The 26089-nt window shown below is 39.1% G+C and overlaps 1 protein-coding gene across 12 annotated transcripts in view; it reads right to left on the bottom strand.

The window, feature by feature from the left end:
• The window catches only part of PTPRC (protein tyrosine phosphatase receptor type C), a 69619-nt gene that overhangs the window by 15493 nt on the left and 28037 nt on the right, over positions 1-26089 (bottom strand). For 2 of the 12 annotated variants that reach the window (XM_056355407.1, XM_056355408.1), the window contains 11 exons: positions 14214-14240; positions 13634-13768; positions 12774-12860; positions 11365-11397; positions 10367-10576; positions 9625-9726; positions 8612-8758; positions 7118-7243; positions 5530-5688; positions 2411-2610; positions 50-110 (listed from right to left, as the gene is read on the bottom strand). In XM_056355407.1, the coding sequence (XP_056211382.1) occupies positions 50-110; positions 2411-2610; positions 5530-5688; positions 7118-7243; positions 8612-8758; positions 9625-9726; positions 10367-10576; positions 11365-11397; positions 12774-12860; positions 13634-13768; positions 14214-14240 (1287 nt within the window). Of the gene's footprint in view, positions 1-49; positions 111-2410; positions 2611-5529; positions 5689-7117; positions 7244-8611; positions 8759-9624; positions 9727-10366; positions 10577-11364; positions 11398-12773; positions 12861-13633; positions 13769-14213; positions 14241-14602; positions 14699-15808; positions 15905-26089 lie in introns of all 12 variants that reach the window. The other 10 variants (XM_056355402.1, XM_056355406.1, XM_056355405.1 and 7 more) reach the window with 10 other exon arrangements.

Raw genomic sequence — 26089 nt, 5'->3', positions numbered from 1 at the left:
TATGCTATGCTGAAGTCAATAAGTAAAAATGCTGTATATCTTTACTTACATCTGGTTTTTATACTCTTCTTTACTGGCTGCCCTCTATGTTCTCCATTAAACACCAAGATCTGCATGCAGTGGGTGAGAATAGAGAAGATATAACAAGTAAAATTTTCTGCATAAAAATTTTTATAAAGCAAAACACAATGGATATTCTAAATACATCCATCTATTTTCAACAGATCAACCTCACTGACGGCAGGATCTGCTGTCTATCTTTTTATAGCCATTTATAGTGCAGCTCAGGTTTCTGCTGAAGTTACAGCAAGATCTAGATGCAAAAATATGCAGATGACTGGAAAAAAAAGTTAGTGAAATAGAAGACATTTTACAAAATCAGACCTATCTCAAGAAAAAATCAAATTTATCTCTTATCAAAATAAAATCTCTCAACTCTGAAAAATAACCATGCAATACATAATAAACCATCATTATTTTATTTCCTTCAACAGTAAATATACAAATAGCCAACTGAATTGGATATTTTTAATACAAGTTCCTATATGGGAAGTAATTCATAGAAGTTTAAATTATAGAAGCCAAAATAAATATTTTTAAAAGATGCTTTCTTGCAACGTTAAATTTTGGATACTTTAACTGGTATTAAAATACTGACTTTGTTTAGATGTGTTTATACTTCAAAGTACATTTTACATTTATCCAATCCTTAATCGAAATTCCTGTCAGATCCAATAGTCAGCTTGAAGTTTGTACGTCAAATATTTCACTTTTCTGATGAAGCAAAATCAATCTTATCATTAAACTAAAGACTTAATGCTAAACAGTGGATAATATTAACACGACTGAAAAATAGCTATTTTAATAGTAATATTCTCCAGCTGCAAATCCTCCAAAAGGGGAGGAGAAGGACTTCCAGCACCATTGCTGACTGCAGACCAAGTTCTTCCTGAGCCTGCCTTCCCCCTAAGGGACACCTCTCCTGAAGGCTCAAAGGACTGTGCCCCAGCTCCCTCCCTCTGCTCTAAAAGGACGATGTGTTCAGGGGGTTGGTGGTTTCTGAATTCTGCAGCTGGAAAGAAAGCAACGGCAGGTGGTACCACCCAGAGGAGCAGCAGAGGTGGCAGAGAAAACAAGGAAGAAGCTTCTCAAATAGCAAAAGCCAGGAACCTAGTGCAGCAGTTGGGGTCAAAACCTCACTAAACCAACAAAGTATATTGGGTAGGTGCCTGGGTACTCTCTGAACAATTCAGTGTGCACACGGAAAGGAGTTGTGACATCCGCCAGCTCTCACAGGTGATCTGTTTTTCTCTGCAGCCTTCCATAACTTGACCCAGAATTCTTTCATTACTAGTTAAGTCCATAAGGCTTTCTCTGTTTTTCCAGTAAGAACTGGGCAAAATAAGTTTGAAGCAGAAGCAAGGGCTTAAAGCCAAGCAGATGCCAGTTTCTTCCGTGTGGCAAGCATTTTCGGCTCCTACAGGACCTCACTTTTATTTTCCAAATACAAACCTTTCTGAGTAGAATTTGTGGTCTTGGGCCAACACCTAGTACAACGCAAGTTGTACTGCATTTCCTCAGGAGACACATACAAGAGAGGAAAAGATTGTGGGAAAGGAATGAAAATAGTTCCTAAAAGTAAGAAAACTCCATCATTCCTACTGGTTACTTACTTACCTAAACTTTACTGAGAGGAGCTATCAGAATATAAAAAACATTCCTACTGGCCACATTAAGGGGATCAGGCAAAACCATTGGCTTTACAAGCAACAAATGCCAAAAGGGTGAAATGCCTGAAAGAAGAGAAAATAGCAGGAGGCCTTCAGGAGAGGGAAGCTTGTAAAGAAAGGATGATATATTTTGCAAGGAAACAAGGACAGGCTTGTAACAGGCTGATGTAAGGACATGAGAAAGGATCTGAACTGCTCTACACTAACTAGTCCCTGAAGCATCAAAAATCTTCACAGCAAAAAATTCTGAACAATTTATTTCTGAGCAATTATCTCAAGATTTAAATCCCGTATTTATTCTCTGATTGAAATGACAGTCACATATTCATTTAATGAAATTGTTGGAAACACTAAAATATTGGTTATACTTCAGAAACTGTTTTAAAACTTAGAGAAAACCCAAATTTCTCTCTGTCCAATGTACACACAATCCATTGAGCTTGTATTTCTCATGTTGTCAGAACCTACGTGGAATAGCACATAAGGGATTGATCAATAGGCTGGACACATAGCATTTTATTTCCGAAGTAACAGCTACTTCTTTACATCTGTGGCCTACAGATCCATAGATTAACTCCTCTGCCACCATATTTGCCTTTTTTCCTAAAATCAAATATAATATGATTAAACAATGAAAATACAGCAATATTTTATGTATTGAATTTAATAAGCCTACTTACCGTAAATGTATAGTTTGTCAAATACATGAGATTTTCTTTTTTAAAATCACAACGATTGTCGCTTCTGTCTTTTGTTCCATCATTTTCCCAAGTTAATTCAAATATTTTTTTTTCTCCATACACTTGTTGACTTTTGCACTTTATTTGGACAGCATTATCAGCTGTCAATGTTGCATTAACATCAGTCACTTGCTCTGGTTCTGTTCACAAAAGAAGCGTTACTGGTTCTATTCTCATGATTTCAAACCAAACATTTCAACAGCTGTATGTCTTCATGTCTATTTGTTATCTTCACTCTTAACAATTTCATTTTCTTCCTTAAACATTTCAGTCCCAATTTAACCAGATAAATAAAATCAATTTTGAGTTAACCATAGGCTTATCTGAATGGAAAAGTTGTGAAGGGGAACTGAAAAGGCTGGGATATTCAGAGCTTTTCTGACAGTCAGGCTGCAAAGATAATATGATGGCAAGTCTGTTGCGACTGACATGAGTTTCTCATTTGAGGAACATGGGACAACAGACAAGATGGGAACAAACAGTATTCTGTGTGAGTCTATGTCTCAAAACTTCTGTAAATGAAATTTTCTACCAGGAGTTACTATTATATTTTAGTATTTGGAATAGCATCCTTTTGCTTAAAGTCTCACATTACCTTAAAGCTGGCCTAACTTTTAACTTTTTAATGACAAGGAATCTGTTAAATCTAATCTGTATTTTCCAACTCTAATTTTTTACGTTGTAGAAAATGGGTTTCAGACTGGGGGCACAGCCCAAGGGACCTCTCATTGAGAGCTTATAAAACTTTTCATCAAGTAAATAAACTTCTGCATAAGGCAGCTCCATTAGCCACATTTCAGTAGAACACCACCGTGGAAATATTCCTCAAAATCACTTCCATTTGCAAGCTAGCATATTAAAAAAAAACAAAAAAAAAAACCCCAACCAAACAAAAATCCCACACACACACACAAAAAAAAAAAAGGCAGTTGCTTTTTCCTTCTGATGAAGAGCTAAGATGTGTGAGGCTTTATGAGCAGATCGAATGTCCCGGGTGGGGAGTGGCAGGATATTTGGCTTGGCTGTGTGGTTATAACATATCTGCTCATTTTTATCCATATGACAGATTCGTTAGATTCCTATTCAGCATATTACTGAGAGAGCTGTGACAAGGAGAGAGTGAATATTTCCGGAAGCAATGTGTTTGTTGAAGATGAGAAAACGTCTTATAAAATGTAGGGTGTTCTCTCCTTCTAAGGAGTTGTGCTCTACTGATACAGTCTCTTGTTCAAGAAGCCATAAAACTCTTCCATTATGTTCTTGATCATGTTATCTACTCTTGTAACAGTTGGAGAGGGTTTAATAAATACCATTAATTCATGAAGACAAGCAACTTGCTATTTTCCTCAAAAAGTTAGGGAACCAATGTTGTTTTCCAGAGCTATAAATTTATATTGTGGACTGGAGTCTACACCTGAGTTATTAAAATATAAGTGGTCCCCAGAAAGTGGGGGCTACAAAATATAACATGCTCAAACTAGATTATCATAGAGAGAAATGATTGCGCTCAAATTAGGGCTGTCTAAAAGACTTTTTCAGTATCTGTTACAGTTAAGTCTCCAATGAAATGGTTTACATTACCAATCAATTCATTTATCAGATTTATTTTTTTCTGCTAGGGCTTTAGGTGATAATTTTGATCCCTGCATTCTTTCAATGATAAACTAAAATTTGTCAGCTCAATGAGTAATAGGGAGATTCTAATGCTTTTGTGGATTGTCTATAAAACTGGTTACAAAACCTCTCTATATTCTGCATATTCCACAGAGGAATAGGATTCAAATTTAAAACAATAGTCTGCCAGAAGTCCATGTACTTCCCAAAGCTCTACAGAAACACATTTAATAAAAACAGCAGTCAGATTTAATGTTCTTATATGCCTATTTCTACATACTTTTCAGGAGTGCTAAAAGCAACAAAATATTTAATTATTCCTGTTGGGGTGGGGGGAGGGAGAGGGATCACCACTTTATCACTAGATCACCAGCACAAGACTAATATTTTATGTTTCACTAAAAAAGTATTAAAATATTTTGCTTATTCAGTGAAATTAAAGGAAGTATTAATTGAGGATCTTACCAGGTATAAATAAATTTTCCCTATAGCTGTACCTCTATATTAGCTGAGCCTGGAGGTGGTGGAACCAGAGCTAAAATGTATTGGAAGAAACTAGATAAACATGGGGGTGTGTGCGTGTGTGTGTGTGTGTGTTGGTGGTTTTGTGATATTATTTTTTTTTCTCAAAGAAGTAATTAAAACAGTACAGGGCTCCACACCTAAAGATTAAAAGGGGGAAAAACCCACCACCCCAACAACAGAAAGCAATGTGTCTCCATTACGCCTTGTCTCTATCAGGAAAATATCTGCAGTGTGGTAGTTTTGGGGGGAGCGGGTCAGCTTTTCTTCTAGTTCTATTAATTGAACACGCGTGGCAAACAAAGAACCGGGACCAGGAGGGTAAGCTTTTGAAAGTACAGCCCCAAAAAGGTGCAGAGACCTTTCTGACAGCACACAGGTTGGCATACATTTGGCTTTAACCTAATGTGGAATCTTAGAAGCCGACTGTGTATGGGCATACCCGAACTGCCCAAAACGTGGTACAGGCATCACTGTCGGTGCAGGCTGGATAATGCAGGTCTGCTTTGAGCAAACAGGCAACGACAGAACAGACAGCACATTCTGCACATCCTTGTAGCTTTCATGCCACAAACAAAACAAAATGAAAGTTTTTCATTCTTTTTGCTTAATTTGAATCTTTTTTTTTAGATTGAGACATAATGCTTCCTAAAATTTTATCAAGAATTTCAAATTAATGCAGATTTTTTAAAAGAAAATCTAGTATATATAACAAGAATACTAACATGAAATGCATAATTACAAATAGATTAACATTAAGTAATGAAAAAAGAAACACTAATGATATGTCAATAAAATTCTTTTAACGTTAATCAGTTTCTTGGCTAATAGTAATAACATGTATGAAATACAATGAAGTACAATAGAAGGTACATATTCCCTGTATTAGTATCAGCATAACAGTTAGCAAACAGGAGACTTACCTGCTGATTTTGTTCTAAAGCTACATCTTCCAGGTTTTCCCATAATTCTTCCATTATTACTGTATTTGCTGTTTGTATATGGAGTCACAGATACAGAACCTAAGCTATAAGGTTCTAATTTTTGGCAAATAAAGTTAGTCATGTTGTCAAGTTCTTTCTCTTTAAGAAAAAATGAAAAATAAAATTAATTAATGAAATTAATGACATTGATGTTAGGAGCACAGTAAGTTTTACACTTCATCAGAGCTACCTGAAGCCACCATCTGTTTTGATTACCTTATACTTACTTGGTTTATCTTCCTTACTAAGGCTAAGTGAAGGCTCAGGAAGAGAAAGAAATATATTCCCCAATCAAAAAGATAGAAAGTTGAGGGTTTGTTCTGTTTTGGTTTTTACTTTCTCAGGATGTCATTTACATAGCTGTAATTGAAAACTAACATAAAAAGAGAGGCTGACACTTTCTTCTGTGTTCAGCCTGGGAAAGGGTTAGGAGGCAGATGTCAAAAGGCACCGAGCACTGGGCAACTCTATTCTGGCACGATGAGAGAGAGAGATGTGCGCTTTTGGTAAGGGCAAGCAGGACAGAAAGGAACTGCACCAGAAGCAACATGAGCGAAGCTATTGCCCACACTGCAGCTGGGGGGGGCTTTGGTCTGGGGAACTGGAGAGCAACGGCTGCTCTGTGCTGCCTTTGGGCTGCCCCAGACATCACCTCCCCACACCCCGGCACACAAACGCAGCCTCCTACGCTGGCCAAACCAGACCAGCCACAGAAGCTGGTGCATGGGGCTGCCACCCTTCTTAGCAGGGGTCAAATGTGGGGCATGGAGAATGGGAGATGATTTGCATATGGGGGGCACAGGAGCATGACAGCCTTCGGTTACTGTGGCAGTCCAGGTTTACAGAACGTGCAGTATGTGAACAGAAAGGATTAATTAACCCAGGAGTAGCTTAAAGCTGACATATATGTCTTAGAATCATGTATTAGGCTATTCATTTTCAAAACTTCATTTTCAAGTCCTTGTTTAGAAGAAAAGATCACACACTTGGAAAACATAGTCCCAGTATAATGGACACAAACGTACCCACCTAAATGTAAGGTGGCCTAAAACATCTGAAAGGAGTCACCATTTAGTAGAAGACAACCACCTGGCATTATCTGTCTAAACATGTATATTCTCACTGCCATACTTAGGACCCCTGACTTTTTCATACTCAGAAGGTAGGTCCCTGTCTTCTCAGAGAATATATTAACCAGCTACAGTAGCATTTCTTGAGACGAGAGCACACCATGCTACAAACTGATCAGGCAACCGATGATCTTGTCATAACTTAATACAAGAAGCATGAGAACTGAAGGGTGACAGAATTGTGTCCTGAAATGCTAAACTGAATAACCACATGGTTCAACTGGTACAACCTCCAAGGAAAGAAATCTGAACATTTGTACCCCACCCCCCCCAAAAAGAAATATTGTATGCACAATTTGAAGAGATTCCAATATGGTTTGACAATGCACCGTACTTGGTGGTCTGTAAATATTAAAACATGCAATGGATCACTCAATACTGAAGGAGTATATACTTACCTACATCATTGCATATCACAATATAGCCATGTATAGGACCCTTTGAAGTGTCACTAGGTTTCTTCCATGTAACTGTTGCACTTCTGGCATCACAAACTACTGTAAGGTTCTCTGGTGCTTCTGGAGCTGTTGTAAAAGAAAAATAATGGGGAGAGTAGTAAATGTTTGAAAGAAAATGCAAAATATTCCTCTTTTTACCTACTTTAATTAAATGAAATTTCACTGGATACTAAAGCAATATACCAATGTAATATTTTTCTTAGTCTCTTTTGTTCAAAGAAATTACACATAAGTATAAACTGAGTATATGTAAAAGCACCTGTCATGGTTTAACCCCGGCTGGTAATTAAGTACCACACAGCCACTTGCTCACTCCAGAGGGAGGGGGAGGGGAGTTGGAAAGGAATATAAAACTTGAGGGCTGAGATAAGAACAATTTAATAATTGAAATATAATAAAAATGAAAGAACAATAATAACAACAATGACAATAACAGTTATAATAAAAAGCAGGAGGGAAAGAATAAAATCCAGAGGGAAAGGAAGAAAGGAACACACAGCGCACAAGGCAACTGCTCGCCACCCCCCTGACCGGCACATCCCATGGTATGGAATGTATGCAATGCCTCTGGTCTGGTCTGGTCAGCTGGCCTGGCTGTGTCCCCTCCCCCGTTCCTTGTGCCCCCCCAGGCCGGTTTGCTAAGGAGGCCTGAGGAGCTGAAAAGTCTCACATCAAATCACATCAAAGCCACAGCACAGGCTCCACTAGCTCCTAAGAACTTAACTCCGTCCCACCTGAAACCAGGACAGCATCATATTAGAGCAATTTCAAAAATTAAATTAATTCAGGACAAGGTGAATACATCAATACCCTATATTACTAAAATTGTCCAACATTTCCAAATGTTATATATTGGTTTGATTTCTTTATAATTTTAAAAAAAAAACTTTAAATGTCTGACCTGCATTTTTATTTGCAGGTTACTTGATCTAGGTTGATTTCCTTTTTACTTCAGAAAAAAAACCTAAGCTACTTCCAAGGATGATGCTTTGGAAGAACACATCATTTTATCTGGAGACATTATTTGCAATTATGCTATCACATATTTTTCAAATCAAGAACTTAGCGTTTGTTTTTGACAAAGCCTGCACTTTTAGGTCTGGTTTTGGTTTTTTTTTTCATTCACAGTTCCTTACATTTGGCTATGTTCTCACCCTCAAAAAAAAAAATCACCATCTCTGAGAGAAGGAGAGGAAGGCATCAGACTGGAAGACTGGGACTGAGGCTGGAGAGGGAAAGGCAGACTGTGCCTGCAGCCAAAGAACAACCACAAGGGCAGGAGACAAGGCGGGAAGAGCTGGACAAGAACCTGAGAGTAGCTGAGCATGCTGCTCAAAATGTATGTTCAACCCCAGGAAACGGAGATCGTGGGATTCATAGTAGCGGTTTCCAGAAAGAAGTGAAACATAAAGGAAAAATAAGCATTACACTTACCACCATAATCTGTTGTTATGTTGAAGGTTTGGCTGGAAACATTCTTTTCAAAAAATTGTATGGTACCAGTGCAGCTGTACTGATGGTTGGGTAATAAACCATCCAGCTCTGTACAATTTTGGTTTAGTTCTGTAATGTCTGATAAACCTGTAGACAAAAAAAGAGCTTTATCAATATTTTTCACAATTCCAAAAGTACATGGTACCATTTTAACTAGGATTTTCTCTACCATATTTATTTAATACAATTTGTAACAAACTATCATAGATAGTATTCCAAACAGAAGAGCATTCAATGTAATCCAAACACTAGGGTTTAAGTTCTTTTATACTAACTTAGTTTGCATAGATCTTTAATTTTCATCAGTAAAGCTCATATGATTTGACTTTCTTAGAAAACAGTTTTCCCACCAAAATCAAAACATTTCATGGGAGTCTGGCAGAACCCTGGTGTGGCTTCTTAACTCTTCAGCTCCCTAAAACATGCAATCCCCAGCCCCAAGCATTTATCAAACATTTTTTCTGGGACACATAAGGACATCCAGAATCCATATCTTCCCCACCACACTAGGCGCCTTTCATCAAGCAGATCTTCAGGCTGGCCGGCTCAAAGGGCAGCAAACCTGGATTCTTGCCATCCAGGAGCCTGCAAAGCCAGCTGCCCAGTAGTCTGCAAGGGATCAGCTCACAGCAGACCCACAGACTGCAGGATTCCCAGTCTCTCAGCTCCCCTTCAGACCATCAAGCGGAACCTCAAAATCTCCAGAAGTCTGCAGTTTGTGAAGCTGGTAAGCTCATGAGCTCTCTGGGTTTGAACTTTCCCCAGACCTGCAGTGCCTGGGGACCATAGTCCCCAGCCTGGTGATCCCAGAAATTCTGAGCAGCCTTTCCCTCAAACTTGTACAATTAATTTAAATCTGCCAGTCTCTCATTGAAAGACAAGATCAACATTGCTTTTCAAAATAAAGAAATAAATTTTAAAAAACTTTTTTAAATACCTTAGAGGTGTCTTACCTTTGCAGCTAACAGTCACATTAGCACAGGCAGAGTTTTCCCAACATAATTTTGCAGATGTGCTGGTTTCATTCTCAACTTTGAAAGCATTATTGCTGCTCTCTGAAAAGGTTTAATATTATATGTGACTGTGACATTGGCTATATTGATTCTTTAAATAGCAATTTTTTCTTTTACATTTGTGGACTTGTTCTACAATATGAAGATACAATTGGCACAGAATAACATACAAAGAATTTAAGAAGGGATGGAAAGTAAAAATTGAAAAAGCCTACAAAGCTTTTTTTACAAACCTAAAGACGCTGCTGGTATTAAAATATTAAATGAAACTTTTAATCCAACAATCTCTTTAGTGAACAAAATGTCCAGTATAAATAGTAGCTTTCAAGTGCTGGCTGGTCTTGCTATTGCTAACCATGCTGTATATTGCTAATTTAGTTAAACTTCCCTTTTCTCCTTTACAACAAGAAAATTATATTTTTTTACACCCTCCTTTAAGAAAATACTGAGATGTTTTAAGATGCAGCTTCAAAATATCTTGCAAACCAAGCACAAAGTATGAAAATCTTCTGAGTCTTTGAAAAAAGACAACAATAGACAGACTAAGTAATCCAGGAAAGATAAATTGCTGTATGTAGAAAAGGAAAAGAGAAAAGGGAAAGAGAAAAAAGGGAAAGAAAAGGAGAGTGGAGAGGGGAGAGGGAAAGGAACTACTAAAACCCTTCTACCCTTCTATACCTACCAGGTGGAACAATAAGATATTCGTCTGCACAATTTTTAACTCTAACTGTATATCTCATGCATCTCTGAAGTTTTACTGTATAAGTACTGGAATCCACACGAAAGTTCTTATACCCCAAAATAACATATTCTCTGTTTTTTCTGAGATTTTTCAGTGTAACTTTAGCCATGTTCTTGTCATCTTCTACACGTGTTATAATGTACTTCATATCTAAAATAAAAAAGAGCAAACAATGATTTTATGCCAAATTTTAAACCCATTAAAAGTTTTATCGCACCCCTAGTGCCATATATGTTTTAAGAATCAAAAAATGCAGCAAAATTAACTGCTCCATATTCTTTATTTTTATTTTTTACTTTAAACAGTTGTTAGGTCAAAACAGAAAATTCCCTTAGGAAAAAAAACACCCTTTAAAATAATTCTCTATGTAGGAAAGTTAAAGAATTAAAAAGATGAGAATTCCAGAACCAGATTTGCTTTAATTTCAAATGTTATTTCAAAATGGAATACTTTGTTTTGTCACATTGAATCATTTGCTTGAACAGAGATTTCAAATTTTCTTATTCAAAGCATTTCACAACCATCTAGTAAATAATGGCTATAGTTTGTCCTGACAATTAGAAAGGAGAGGTCTCTAATTCTGAAGAGAGATAAACCAATGCATAAACTTTAGTTTTACTTTAGTTATGAATTGCGGTTTGCAGCATGTGATTATCAGCATGATGGGGAAAAATTAGAGAGTGCCTAGTGGAAGGAAGGCAGATCTCTTCTGCAGCCATGATATCAACAGCATAGTGCAAGGCAACTTAACAGAACTGTAAATGAAGATGAGAAGACCACAAATGTTTATAACTTTATTCCTACTCATCCAGAACTGGAAGACAGTTTATAAAATAACCTGAGATGCTAACTGGTCAGTTTTCCTTTTTTTCTGTATTTGAGTTTACTGATTTGGTCAAATGTCAGCACTGTGGAATAGGAAAGGGTTTGGTTCTTACCACAAGGTTCTTCAGTTGTCACTATGGGAGGCTCTACAAGAAAAGAATACAAAACAAAATGAAGGTGTAGCTCAGCAGGTTTGGCTTTTGTTTTTCACAGAGCATTGGAGGAGGGTGGCTGATACTGGCCAAGACTCTTCATTCATTAAATTCAATACAAGTAATTGTAATAGTATTCCACTCACATTTGAAAAGGGAAGAAAACATCCACTACACATAACCTCATTTTTAAACTATTTATTTTAGGGATCATGTGTCTTTCATCATTTTCCAATGACATCACTGACTACAAATCAAACTGGTTGTTAATAACTTTTCTGCATAAAAAGTTACACAAGAGTATTCCAAAATCACACATTCTCATAGCAGTATGATAAGCTGTAGCAATTTCCCAGGATACGTAGGCTGTGCAAAGGCTAACTGAACAGTATCTGATGTCACTAAAGAAACGAAATTTACCTACTTTTTGCACAGTTACTCTTACCTTTGGAAAGAGATTTATGCAACAGTACAAATCATTTTACAACTATTTTTACAGTGAAATGCCCAAAAGAAATTAAGAGTTGGTTTTTAGAAAATCTGTATGGAAGCTTGAGTAAAGAACTTCATCCTGAAAACAAATGCTTAAAATATACTATAGTATAAGTATTACCAAAAGAGACTGATATTTATTTTCTTTCATAGAAGACAGGCCCTAGATTTGCATCCTTCCAGACTGGGAGTCATCTGGCTGAGTAGTGCTCTTGAGAGGGTAAACTGAGAAGGGCCAGGGGAGAGTTACCAAGACGGTTAGGGGCAGACGACCCACAAGTAAAAGCTAAACTCAGCTTGTCAAAGAACTGACAGCAGCTTACAGCTGCTTGAAGGGCAGTTACAAAGACAGTAAGAGTCCAACTCCTAGATGTACTTTGCCCAAGCACACACATATAGTTTTACTGACCCGAGTAATTCCTTACAGCCCAATTGCAATAATAATACGCGTAAACATTTGCAACATTAGATCCCAAGAAAATGTTAATGCAAAGTGAAACAAAAGGTGAGCCACCAGAAAACAGAGAAGCACACAGATCTTGGATGTATTCATACTGTTTTGCTGCTTGGGCAAATTTCTGTGAATATCAAAAGGAGTACTGACACAGTAGTTGACAGACTTCCCCTGCTTACTATGGCGCTGTGTGGAAATAATTTCTATTTTTCACTTGCTTGACAAGTAGCAAATCTGGTATCTTTAATATCACTCATAAAGTATTAATAAGATTCCTAAAAAAACCCCTTAAGTTTAATGCAGTTGTATGCCTAATTTGTATGCCTAAGTTTGATAAGAGAAATTCAGAACAAATTCCCTCATTCTAACACATTTTCTGTGCTTGCAGCATCATAATTGCGATAACTGTGTGCAAGTTTGTCACCTATTGTGTGAGTGGGGATGATCCCAGTGTTTGCTGGCATGCTGACTGGTGAGATGGTGCTGTGCAAAGATGTTGAATTGTAATCATCTGTAAGGAAATAAACAACATATCAGCATTAAAAGTAAAATTCATTATTTCATATGGCTGTGTCATCAGAAATGTCTTACACTATTGCATTATTTTATTTTCTTCTGGGTTTTTTGTAATTTAGAGAAGAGTGCTGAAATAAAAATCATGTTAACATACCCAATAAACCAGAAAATGAGTATTTGGCTAGAAAACAAATTTTGGGGGCGTAAACCACGTAGTAAGGAATTTTGCAATGTACGAGGACAAAGTTTTGGTCATTATTTAGGCATAATCCGGGATGAAGTCAACATAAAAATGGCATTAATAATTGTCAACTGGGAAAAACTTAAACATTTTTCTACAGTCTTATAGTAAAATGCAGTAATGAACAGTGCTTGTGCTTTTTCAGAAGAAAACATCCAGTAGTGTGCGCTGGCCAGATCGCATACCTTGCTTACTGTATTACTTACTATATCTTAGTATTTCTCTCCCTGCTTATAAACCACTGACAGGTTTCTGTATTCTCTTTTAGATCCATTCCTAGTGCTCTTGCTTTGGCAACAGCATTGTTGACAGCAGCTGGAATTTTGATACTATTGTGATGTCTACAAGACTTAGCCATCAGATACCAGATTCTGGAAATAATTCTGGTATTGTCACTACACCAAATTGCAGATACCTTTTCTATTTGATGAACCATAAGCTGGAAAAGGCTACCCTGAGGCTGAACTGCTGAGCTTTCCCCTACAGTTCAGAGAGCAGCAAGTGGTGTCTAAAGGAAGATGGCAAACCTGATGAAGCATTCTCGAAGGCAATGGAAGCGCGTGTGGTGAGGGCAGCAGTGGTGCGTGCTGGGTTGCTGAGTCCCGTGGCAGGGACAGAGCCTGCATGCGTGGAGAAGTATGTGCTGTCTGCAGGAAAGGCACCTGTAGCGAGAGGTACAGCAGTTTCGTTAACGCTTCGGAGGCTACCTGGTCAAGGAAGGACACAAAGCTGCACACACCACAGGACTGGGCTGGGGTGCTCTCGTACTGGGGCACTGTGAGCTCCTTAGTCAGCAAAGGCACACCAAACACTCCAGGTGCCGGGGGGGTCCAACAGGGGTCAGCTGAACATCCAGTAAGTATAATCTTTTTTGGCACTGACTGTACCTCTTTTTTAAATGTTGTGGTTTAAAATATACTCAAATTCATGACTCAAAACCAGATTTGTCCAATATTCCTGCCTCTTAAGACAGTGTATTTCATTTCGTTGGGCTAAATGAAAAGGCAATACACACTCTGTGAGATAATGGCACACAGGAAAAGGAGAGAAGAAATGATCAGAAAAAAAATCAGTGCAGGTCTGTAATGTAAATTAAAAGTTGCTTACCAGGTGTAGTCGTTGCTGACTCAACTCCTTAGAAAGAGAGAGAGAGAGAGAGAAAGTGTAAGTTAAACTTCAAGGAATTAAACACAAGCATATATGCCAAAAATATAGACAGAAACATTCCTTCCCCTTAACCATCCGTGGAGCTTTCCCCGGGGAATTATACATTCTGAAGTCATATTTAGTGGCATGTAGCAACAACCAGACCCCCAAAATATAAAGCCATACATGATACGTGGACTGATAGTGTCCACATTAAAAATAATTTTTCCTTGAGCCAGGAGTCTATGCTGTGCAGCCTGAGGGGTGGAGACAGCACCAGGAGGGCTGTGGTGCTGCCAGTTCACTGAAACAGATGAGCAGCAACGCTGTGGTCCTGAATTCACTGTTACCTTCAGCGGTGCCTGCAGGTGAGAGTGATGTGGAGTGTGCAGGTGGAGGTGACATAAGGGAGGGAGAGCTGGTGTTTGCCAGATTTTCATCTCCTGCTGCACAGTGAGGAAAAAATACCAGGTGAGCAATGCATGAAAGTGAGAAACTCGTTGCAAACAGAAAGGCTAACAGCTGCTCTGAATTTTTTAGCAATAGAACAAGCGGTAATGGTTTTCAACTAAAAGAGGGTAGATTTATATAAAATATTAGGAAGAAATTCTTTACTGTGAGGGTGGTGAGACACTGGAACAAGTTGCCCAGAGAAGCTGTAGATGCCCCATCCCCGCAAGTGTTCAGGGCCAGGCTGGATGGGGCTTTGAGCAACCTGGTCTAGTGGAAGGTGTCCCTGCTCATGGCAGGGGAGTTGGAACTAGATGATCTTTAAGGTCCCTTCCAACCCACAAACCATTCTATGATGATTCTTTGATAATGTTGAATTGTTTCTGCCTCTGGCAAAAAAGAACAAATTCACGTTGCTCTCCGATTCCTACCCAGGCTGTGCAACACATACACTTGGCTTTATTGCAAGAGCCTGGCTTGCAGTTAGGTCTGCAAGACCACTAATTCCAAATTCCCACTGATTTGATTGGGATGCCTTTGTGGCAAAGAGATTTGATCATCCTTTAGCAAGGTGTCAGAGATGCACTGACTTCAGGTATTTGAAAACACAGCTGAAAGAGGCGAATTGGTGTGCAACTTGCAAAAAGCCCAGACGGATTGAGGTGATTTTGTTTCATGTTGTTGACCCAGGAACATCCCTCTTCCCACAGTCATCAGATCCTGCTATGGTGCCTGAGGAGCTCTGCATGAATTGCAGGAAAGTGCCACTGTGACAGCTCAGCATCAAACTCTCATCTAAGAGCTCAGGAGGAAGGGGTGTCCATAAGGAAAACATGAACTCAAAACAGCAGCCTGTTATAGCTTGAATTCTGATTGCTTTCTTCGAAAAACACGTTTTAAATCCACACCTTTGATTTAATTAAAATAAAAACCTAAATATGTCCTCATCCCATTAACAAATGTTGTTAGAATATAATTAACCTCAGTCAACACACATCACCAGATGGCTTTAAGAGTGATGTGGTTAACCAATGTATGATAGAAGTAGATGCCAGTTCAGCTAAAACAGAAAAGAAGCAATATGGTGGTCCTGAATTCACCATTACCTTCAGCAGTGCCTGGAGGTGAGAGTGATGTGGAGCGTGCAGGTGAAAGTGACACAGGGGAGGGAGAGCTGGCAGTTGCCAGATTTTCATCTCCTCCTGCACAGTAGGGAAAAGATATCATCAGTGAGCAATGCATGAAGGTGAGAAGTTCATCTAGAGTAGACAAAGGGAAATGGTTTGTATGGCTTTCTGCGAGCCATGCTTTTCAGAACATATTTGACTGGGGGATACTTAAAATTTTTCATGTTTATCAATATATTTTGCAATACCAAAAGCTAAAACCCTCAAATTATTTCGCATCATCACAGAGCAGTGTATAGAAGTAGTATCAACAAATAGAAGGTGACGTTTTCCTGAACGAAGACCAATTTTATTGCTAAGAAGAGACATCACCACTAATTCTGTTGTCACGAAAAATCCTGTCTATAATTCTCGCCACACAAGGGCTGCAAAGCCAAGCCTCAGCGTTCCTGAAAGTCGTTTACTTTCTCTAATATTAATTTATAAATGGCAGCACCCTTCCTGGACCATCCTGCTGATGTTTAAGAATCTCTCCAAATAACTCTTATCTTCAGGTTATAAAATAACTCTTGACTTGAGCTGGGAGCCAGGAACTTTTCACAACTATAAAACAAGCCTCACTTTTACACTCTGCTTTGAAATCCTGACCCAAAACATTTTGTGTTTATGTAATGTAAAATTTCTGTTGCTAGAGACAAAAAATAGATGGCAATGGCTGGAACCATAAGTTTGTCCTCATCGCTATATTCTTTACTCATTTTGAGGATTAGAAGCTTCCATTCTGACATGAGAATCCTGAAATCATCCCGAAAGTATGCGTATTCCCTCAAGACATCTCTCTCTAACAGGCCGATATGCTTTCAGCAAGGAACAAACCCACTTGGTCAGGAATTCCTTGCTGTGACTGTCCACAAACTGTCATCTGCCCATCTGGGTCTTCCTTTCTCTCCCTTTTTCTACTACTTTCCTGAATTTTGGGGTTGTTTTGTTTTGTTGGGTTTTTTTTGCCATTTGTGTTTTTCAGATACTGCTTTACTGTTTATAATTTCTCTGTTATTTCATCTTCCCTATGTGGTACTTCACAACTGTTGTAGCTCTACACTTTTGAAAATAAACTCCTTCAAACTTTAAAGCAAAAATCCAGGTTTATGTGAAAAACTGCAATACTTATGAAGGATACGTGTTCTATTGCCCTGTTCATGTACCAGCATCAAACCCACATATCTCACCTCTGACACAGAAGCTCAACACGGGCAGATCTCCTGGGACTCCAGGATTTTCTCCTTATCGACCCAACAAGCAGCAGCACATGTTGGCTGCTCAATAGCCACCATGGATTCTGCACCCCGTACAGACAGTTCAGACGACCAACAATAACCATTAATAAAACACAACCAGTGATGACAGTCACCTGTGGAGAGTGAGCAATTTCTTTATGCTCAGAAGTGTCATGAAATGTGTATAAGCCATAATATAAAAATGAATGTAAACAAAAACTAAAATCTTGTAAATACTTTTATAGTGAACAGTTGAATTTGTTGTGGACTGTACATTATTCAAGATCTCTTTCTACAAATTAAAATTTGGAAAAAGCCAATAGTCTGGTATTTTAAAGAAAAAGTATCAATGAAACTAAAATGAAGTTCAGCTAAAATTAGTAATGCAGAGCTACCTACTTCATTCATTATAGAAGTAGGGAGAGATGTTGCCTAAAATCTGGTCCATGAGGTGAGGATAAGGGCCTGCCTATAGTTTTTCTGAAATCATATGAAACTGTCAAAATAAAACTGTTCTTAATTGTAAAAATATAATCTGTAAAAAATGTAGTAGACTGACAACAGTCTGAATAACTTAATAACTGAATAAATGGCTTAGAAGCCACAATGTTAACAGCTCTAGTCTATATATCCTGAAACACAGAACCACATTTACTTTTCTAGAGCTACAGAATTGGCAGATGAAGCTTCCCAACCTGAGAGATGTTACAGACAAGAAGAAAAATGCAGACAATTTTTTGAATTATTGATGTATCTCCAGCATCTGCAATTAACAGTAAGGACTGGAACATTTATTGACAGCAATTGTCTAATCTAACTGTATACATTAGACTGCCAAGGAACCTTGTAAAATCTAACATGTATATTCATCCATATTTGCCACGAGCAATCAACTTTACATGCATCTTCATGTTTTTTTAAACTCAGTGTTTGAAAGCTGGTCACTCTAAGTTCCATGACATGATTTTTCTTTCTTCAACTGGCTTATGAACTGAAGAATCAATTATTCCCCCTCCTTCCCAAATCTTACTTTGGTTCAGCTCATTAAACATACCTTAAGTCAAAAATTAACTTTCTGTGAGCATCTATACAGATCATCCTTCACTTAAACAACTGTTTCCAAGAGAAGAATAAAAGGAATTGCAGAGAAAGTCCTAAATGAAACTCTGATCAGAGATTAATGAAACATTTAGAAATACTTTTCAAGCTATTTACTGATCTCTAATTCAAACATGATGAAGACAAAAATATATACTTCAAGATTCCCTCTTCCAAATGAAGGAAGATACAAGCAAAAGAGGGTTCATAAGACTGTCACAGTGTTGAATTTCTCGTTGCCTCACTCACTCCCTTAAGATTCCTGTGAAAGTCCTTTTCCCCATCTTCTTTCTTGCAAAGTTAGGAATAATGCTACTAGCTTAAATACAGCATGAAGTTTATTAGCTCACTCACGGTGACAGATGCTAAATGTTACACACAATCATAGAACTCGAGGTTGGAAGTGACCTCAAGAGATCGTCTAGTCCAACTGCCCTACTCAGACCAGCGTCAAGAGTAGATCACTTCTTAAAACAGGAGGTTTTTTCCCAGGCTTGCCCTTTTTTCCCTCCAAATAAGTACTGGAGTTTTTACAGAATTTCATGGCAGTTTTATGTCCTTCTAAGCATTTTAGAGGTCTCCTGCTCTTCTATGATTCTATTTTATTTTATGATTTATTACAGCAATGGAATAGGATGCAGTTGAGAAGAATTCAATAGGTGGCACTAGAACACTACAAACCCCTCCCAAACAGCAAAGCAGATACATTGCCCCATATAAATGGAAGGGGAACAGAGGATCCCAACACACCCGACTGTGTTACTCCAATATTAATAGGCATATTGGTGCACTTAATTTACTTTTCCCAATACATCCCACAAGTAACAATTATGTCTCGGCTAATCTTGGGTTACCAAAGTTAACCTCAAAGTCAAAACTGTCTGCTCACTGCTCATGTTTATACTCTAAAAGATAACTCTGGAATTTTGAGAGCTGAAATCTAGTATCATTAACATTTAATAGGGATGTCCAGCCCCCAGAAAACATGCCATGCAGTATGAAAGCCTGATGATTACAAAACTAAGCAAGTTGCTCTGGGTTTAAACAGGAACTATCCCAAACCTTTTCTCAAATCTTAAATTACATCCAGTGATAAGACATTTTTAAGATAGTATGGGTATGATAGGCTCAGATAGCCCAAGCAGAAGGATTGAAGTATACAAAAAGTTTCTACTACTGAAGGAACTTTTCTAAGCTTCCCTTTCCCTTCTCTTGATTTTGCCACCAGTTGGTTCCTGCTGACTTACCCAAAAGATTTGCAACCCATCAGTAACGTTTGAGCAGATCCGGCCTTAGTCGGGTGCCCTACAAAAAGGTCCAGCCAGCACACCCCACGGGCAGGCAGGAGCCCGGCTAATCACTGCTGTTCCCTTTGCTCTCTGGCTACCAGCTGGCAGACAGTGCAGCTGCTGCCTGGAAAAAAGGTTTGAGAGGGAATGACAGGCTGTCGACGTAATACACTTGAAATGGGTGAGCTCCTGAAAGCTCAAAGACACTCAGGCCCTGGGAGTGAAACATAGGACTACCGTATTTTGAAGAACCCTTTCAATGTTCATCAAGAACAGCAAACACAAAAACTGTGAAAGAAACCAGGTCACAGAAGAGCCAAACGCTTCAAAGCCTGAGAGCAGCAGGCTGTATGGGTCACATTGGAGGTACGGGAGCTGCTCTGTCGCCGATGCAGTAGTGATGGCGCTCACTGCAGTGAGCTGTGCTTGCACCTGTGTAAGAAGTTACAGCTCACTGCTGTCCTTCGGGAAAGACAGAATAAAGTGGAAAAGTTTTCCTCTTGGCAGGACCAAATGACTCAACAGAAGGCAACTCAGAACTAGAATACTGTGTCTCAAAGAAGTCCAGAGCCTGATCTTCTTGAGCAGAAGGAGGTACCAGCACACGGTTCCTGTGCACGTGTTACTAAAGGGAGCTCCAGCTTATCCATACTGTTGAATCTGCCTTAAGAGCCTAAAAGCACTATCATGTTTATACAGGAAAAAATACATTAGCTGATGACAAGAAATGTGCCTTTTAGCTCAGTTGTGCTGTTGAAGTTGCACAGTGGGTAAAATAGACCCAGTTTTGTATTTCCTGCGGAGCTGGGCCAGGGCTGGCATTTGCACGCCAGCAGCTCAGGCTGTCCCCGCTGAGCACAGGAGCGCTGCAGTGTTGCATTCCTTGATGCACGCAGCATAGAGAAGCCTGGAAAGGAGGATGTCTTTCTGCTAATAGTGCATTTGGTGTTTTATCTAGGGTGATGCCATACCAGCTGGCTCTGAACATCCAGCTGCACTCTGTGTGTCTTTGCCAGGCCTGGGGAGGGAGCAGAGGAAGCGATCCTTCCTCTCAGCCTCGTGTCTGCAAAACCATTGGCAGACAGGGGTTTCTGCCAGGAAAAATGCTTAGTGATTCTCCAGAGCTGCTGCTCTTTTCCCAGGATCTCTCCATCCTTCAGCATATTGGACAGACCCCAGCAACCCCCACATTACACAAAGCAGCTAGTGTAGGTCCAGATTCTGTCTTCCCTCTTTTTACAGCTGAACAGCACTGCTTCAGCGAGGTAAGGGCTCTTCACCTCTGCACCAAAAGCAACAGGATGTGGTCTGCTTGCTCAGATGGAGTAAAACTCTTTGAGGGGGTCTTCAAGCAAACAGCACAGACATTAGTCAGCTCCACCGCAAGCCAATACTAAATTGCAAAAAAAAAGAACAGTTCCTGGTGGGAGGTGAAGGGTGAGTAAGGCAAGGAGCCTTACAAAACGCTGCCAGCCGCCCTTCTTTGATTTATTTTTAAACTTCAAGTGGGATAGGATGTAATTCACACCTACTTTAAGGCTCTCTTGTGCTGCCAGAACCAGCTAAAGGGACCTTAAAGTAAATGAGCATCAGGGCCAGAGATGTTACTGCTTCTTTTTGCTGCAAACACGAAATAAAGGCATCCATTGCTACTTTATAAATAATTCTGGGCAGATCTATGAATAGGCTAGCAAACACTTAAACATCTCGGTAATTCTATACCACAGAGGACCCCTCAAATTTTATAGGTAGGATCATGTGTGCTGAAGTGCTTTCATAACCACAGACTGCAGAATTACACTTTATTCTTTATCACTAGCTCTGGGGAAGAAAAAAAAAAAACAACAAAAAACTGTTCCCAGTTTCTGTACAAACGGTTGGGTTTCTTTAATTGATTAAAATAATGCCATATAAATTCACATTAAAAATATATGAAATTTTGCATGTTTTGAGTCAACTCTTTGAGTTTAACATGTAGAAACTTCTCTGGTAGCTGGGACATTTCAGAGGGTCCTAAAAAAAAACCCCTACGCTTATGGTCATTGAAGATGCAGCTACAAAATCACTTCAAAGTAATTCATAACCTAATTGGCAAAATCTTCACAGCCTTACAGTAATCATAGGCATGCTATACATTTACTGTAGCTGACAATCAAAGGTAAGTAAATATTAAAATATCTATTCCCACAGGCAATATTTAGAATATTTATTTTCACTGGAAATTAGGGATTACAAGTTGAAACTGTAAATTTTAATGTAACAGAAATCCTAAAACTTTTTGATTGAGAAATGCCCATTGTTTCCTTTTGAATCAGGATGTAACATCCATTCTGACTCTCCAAAGTGATAATTAGAACAGTTTCCACTTGAATTTCTCAAAAGATTTCTTTTTACACAAGTTAATTAATGATTGGCTCCCATAGTGGCTCCTTAACACACTGCGATCGTTGTGTAAGAGCCTGAGCCTGTCACTCTGTCCCACCACCTTTAATCTTTAGTTAAAGTATACACCTGGGGAGCCAAAGGCTTTTTTATTCCTGAGACATCTCCAGTGCTCAGACCTGCACTCCGCTGTGGAAGGCGCAGGCTTCCAGCAAACTGCACCCCAGGAATAAGTGCAGGCCTGCACTGCAGCTAAATATAATAGGAGGTGCTATTATTCTTTTAATGAAAATTAACCTTTGAAATTAATGCTTGCTCATGGTTCCTAACATCTATGACCCTCTCCTTGCTGTCCAGCTTCCAGGATGTGAGTTGTCTCTCTCCTTCTTAATTTCAGAGTCAAGTATAAGCATTAAGCTGCATTGACAGTATTGGAGAAGGTGAAAAATTCAAATTAACCAGCAATCAAGTACAAGGGCAGCAGTTAGAAGAAAGAGATGGAATTAAGAAGAACTTATAGCTGGCAGATACAAGGAGGAATACAATGTTGCAGGCTCAGGAAACAGAAGGAAGCACAAACATCAAAGTTTGTCAACAGTCATTATTTAAAACAAAATTAATACCAAGATAGCTTCTGCTAACATACAGAGCCTATTCTAAGGAAAGGACAAGAAGAAAAGCACAATAAAAATACTGAAATAATACTTTTTCCTCAACTGATCTAAAATGAAATCAAATATTTCTGACCATTTAAAAAAAAAAAGAATTTTCTGATTACACAAAATAAATTTGAGTTTAATTTTTCCAGAAAAAAAAGAACCACAGAGAGAAACAGAAATTTCCCTCAAGAAATATTAATGTAATAGAAACAACATTTGTTACCAATGATATCTGGAATTTCTTACAACCATAAACCCAAAGTAGAACAAAAACTGAAAGCAGCAATTCAAATACTTTTTGCCACATAGACGGTTCTAGCAAACTTAAAATAAATATCCAGGACTACAGTGTATGTAGCAGGCAGAAGGAAGGCATTTCAACCAATTGCACTGCACTTGAAATGACATCCTCAGTCTTCATAGGACTTTAACTGCAGTAACCCACTTGTACAACTGCAGCTAACGACACCTTTGCTGCTCTGTGGTTTCTCTCATGCTGTTTACTTCTGTTTTTCTTCTACAGAACCCTACTCAAAAGGAAGAGGGTGCAGCATACTGTGGTTTAGAGCTTAAGTGCTTCCAAATGGTGAAACTGAGTTACCATAGCACCCACATGCTCAAGCAATCAGACCTATCTCAGTGCTAAACCACAACTTCTCTAGTGCAGTCATGAAATTTCCCTATTAAATTCCTCTTCACCAAATTTGCATTTGTAATTATTTTTAGTTGTACAGGTTCATTAATGTGAGAGTGGGGGGCGGCAATCTTTGGGATAGTGTCCAGGCTGCTTTGCAGGGAGTACTTGTTACCATTTGAATTGTCTGCAAGAGGGGAGAGTATCAAACCCCGATGTAACAATGACTTCAACTGTGAAATGCTGGCTACTATCCACAGTCCTTGATAAATACCTATACACGAGGAATGGAAGATCTGCCAGTATTTGCTTGGCAATTTTGTGCTATGTGCAAAAGAAAAACTCCTGTTTGCTTTGTTTTCTGTATATTTTCAGCATTCGTGCATGTCTAAAGTCAAGAGCCAGACTCACGTTGACACCATGCTAAACTTGTCTGTTATCAAGGGCCAGTCCCTAAATTTAGTTATGACTTTTCTAGCCGTGCTGTACCTTCCTTGATCTTCCTTTCCCACATCTACCATGAGCAGAAAGAAACACTTAACACCATACTTCTCTGCTTAATGATACCGACAGGTTGGTTCTGGATTTGTTGAATCCATACTGTTTACAGCAAGCAAAAGGAGGAAAGCAGACACAACTATTACATTGTCCTCTCAATTCCTCATGTTTTTGCAGTTGCCCACTCTGTCACTCCTGGGGAGCTATGGAGCACAGCTGAAGGCAGTTCAGTTCTCAAGAGTTTTGACCAGAAAAGGAGGCTGGGGCTGAGAACTGACTGACTATTGGTGTGGGGTAGGGGCAACCATTGGACCATGCGTTACTTAAATATCTGACTTGCTTCTCTATCTACGTCTGAGTTCCTTCAAGATAAAAGTATTACCTGGTTTTGCAGATCTCTTCTTGATGGCACACTATTTTTTACAGAATTTTGTCAGCAATAGAAAATGGGTCCTGTGCTCTGCAAACAAAACCAGCTTGGAAATACTTCTCTAAACTATCTTTAATCAGCTCAAATATCAAACCATAAAAATTCTAGTACTGTATGAATAGCAGCATTATAGCCACTGATAATATAAAGCCTGCTGAAATCTGAAATATCTTCTGTTTGGTAGAGATCTATTAGCATGAAGTCCTTAGATCAACAGCTCTGTACCTACTGAGAGCATTATGTCAGTGGGGACTCTAATCAGTGATTTTCAAAAATATGCACCCAGTGATTTTTTAAAAAGAAACAAACATTTCTTTCAAGAAATTACATCTGTCTATGAGCTTTTCCTTTTTGTAGTAATATTTTTCTCTGATCCATTGCTATGTTAAAGACCCAACCAAAACCAGCTAACTGGTGTGGGGGAGCTGAGGGAGGAGTGCAGATGACAGAGGTAAATAGTTGATATTCAGGTGCTCTGAACTTCTGCGTCTCCAACTGACATGACCTGGATTTGCACATACTTTGCTTTCCTAAAAAAATAGGAATCAAAGCACAGTCAAAAGTGGAAAGAAAATGCATAGGCTCTGAAAAGAGACCATAACATTTTCTTTCATTTTTTTCATTTTTTTTAACTTTAGATGCATGTTGTATTCTAAGCCAGTAAAGAGTTTGAGATGGAAGCCTGATTTTCAAAATGAAGCTGCTTCCTCTTAATTTAATTATATTTATAATGCAGAAAAAAAATCAGTATTCCTCAATCCCAACCATAACTGCTTGGTGTGATGTTCTATGCAGGCTGTAGAAGACAACTTATGCCTGGAAAGGTTTCAGTCAGACAATATGGAGAAAAGGAAAGGAACATTTCCAGTGTTCCAAAAGGAATATTAAGATTAAACAAACAAAAAAACAAACCACCCACAAAACTTGAGACAGGCATTCACAAATTCCTAGAAAATGTCTATGCTACAAATAAGCAATCTAGTACCATGTAAATTCACAGATCCACTTGTCATCACAAACGGTTAGTCCCTAACAAACCAATTCTTTGATTTTTTATGCATTGCAGGTTTTTTTTAATGAGAAGTACATATAAAGGTACCACAGGAGTGCCATGGCTTCACCTTGGCCAAGGGCTGAGAGCAGGGCAAGCAGGGCTCAGTGGTGGCACACAGCTCCATGCCAGCAAGACCAGAGTGTGATGAACCACAGAGCACCAGTCCACCAGAGCAGCACCCAACAGTGCTGCAAGGGCGTGTTCCTGGGGGCTGCTCCGACAGTCTGACAGCACCTAGCTATCGAGACCCTCGGCAGTAGGAGCTGGGGACAGCCCACAGCCCCACACGTCTTTCCAAGGTTGCAGTCAGAGAATACCTCTGGTTCAGTGACACAGGTAAATGCACAGGTGGTAGCTGCACTGTTCCCACAGGATAGTTCTTCCCGTCACCAAGGTAAAGCTCCCATTAATTCAGTATTGCTGCAAAAATCACACATTTCAGGTAGCGCCCTGAATACAAAATTTCTCACACATGCAGGAGATGCCAAGTGGCTCACAGGAATGGTGCTTTGAGGACTGCAGTGGTGTTTGCTGCTACTAAAGCATCCCTGTTACAGAGCCCAAGGCTGGAGGTGGGGAGGCGTCACCTTCTGTCTTTGGTGAGAACACATCCCACGGTTCAGACGAGCACAGTGGAGTCAGTGAGGATCTGACTTTATCTGCTCACAAGAACAACGCAGTTGTTTAATTGAATTCTCTGATGAGTGTGCTGTTCAGGCCTGAAAAAAACTAGCTGCTTTACTCCAGCAGAGTAAGGCACATAGCAGCGCTCTGTACCTCCAGTGTGCAGCACTGGGTTTTACTGTGCTCAGTTACTCTGCCTGCATGGTCCCAGCCTCTGCAAAATCCTTAACTCCAGCAGAAAGGCACAAATCAGAATAAAGATAGAAAATTTCGTTTTCCAGCAATCTGTCATTAGTATTTCTACAACTTCTTGCT

The sequence above is a fragment of the Falco biarmicus genome, chromosome 11 (assembly GCF_023638135.1).
Source record: "Falco biarmicus isolate bFalBia1 chromosome 11, bFalBia1.pri, whole genome shotgun sequence".
Taxonomy (NCBI): domain Eukaryota; kingdom Metazoa; phylum Chordata; class Aves; order Falconiformes; family Falconidae; genus Falco; species Falco biarmicus.
Note: the sequence above shows the minus strand (reverse complement) of the source record. Positions and strands in the feature narration are given on the sequence as shown.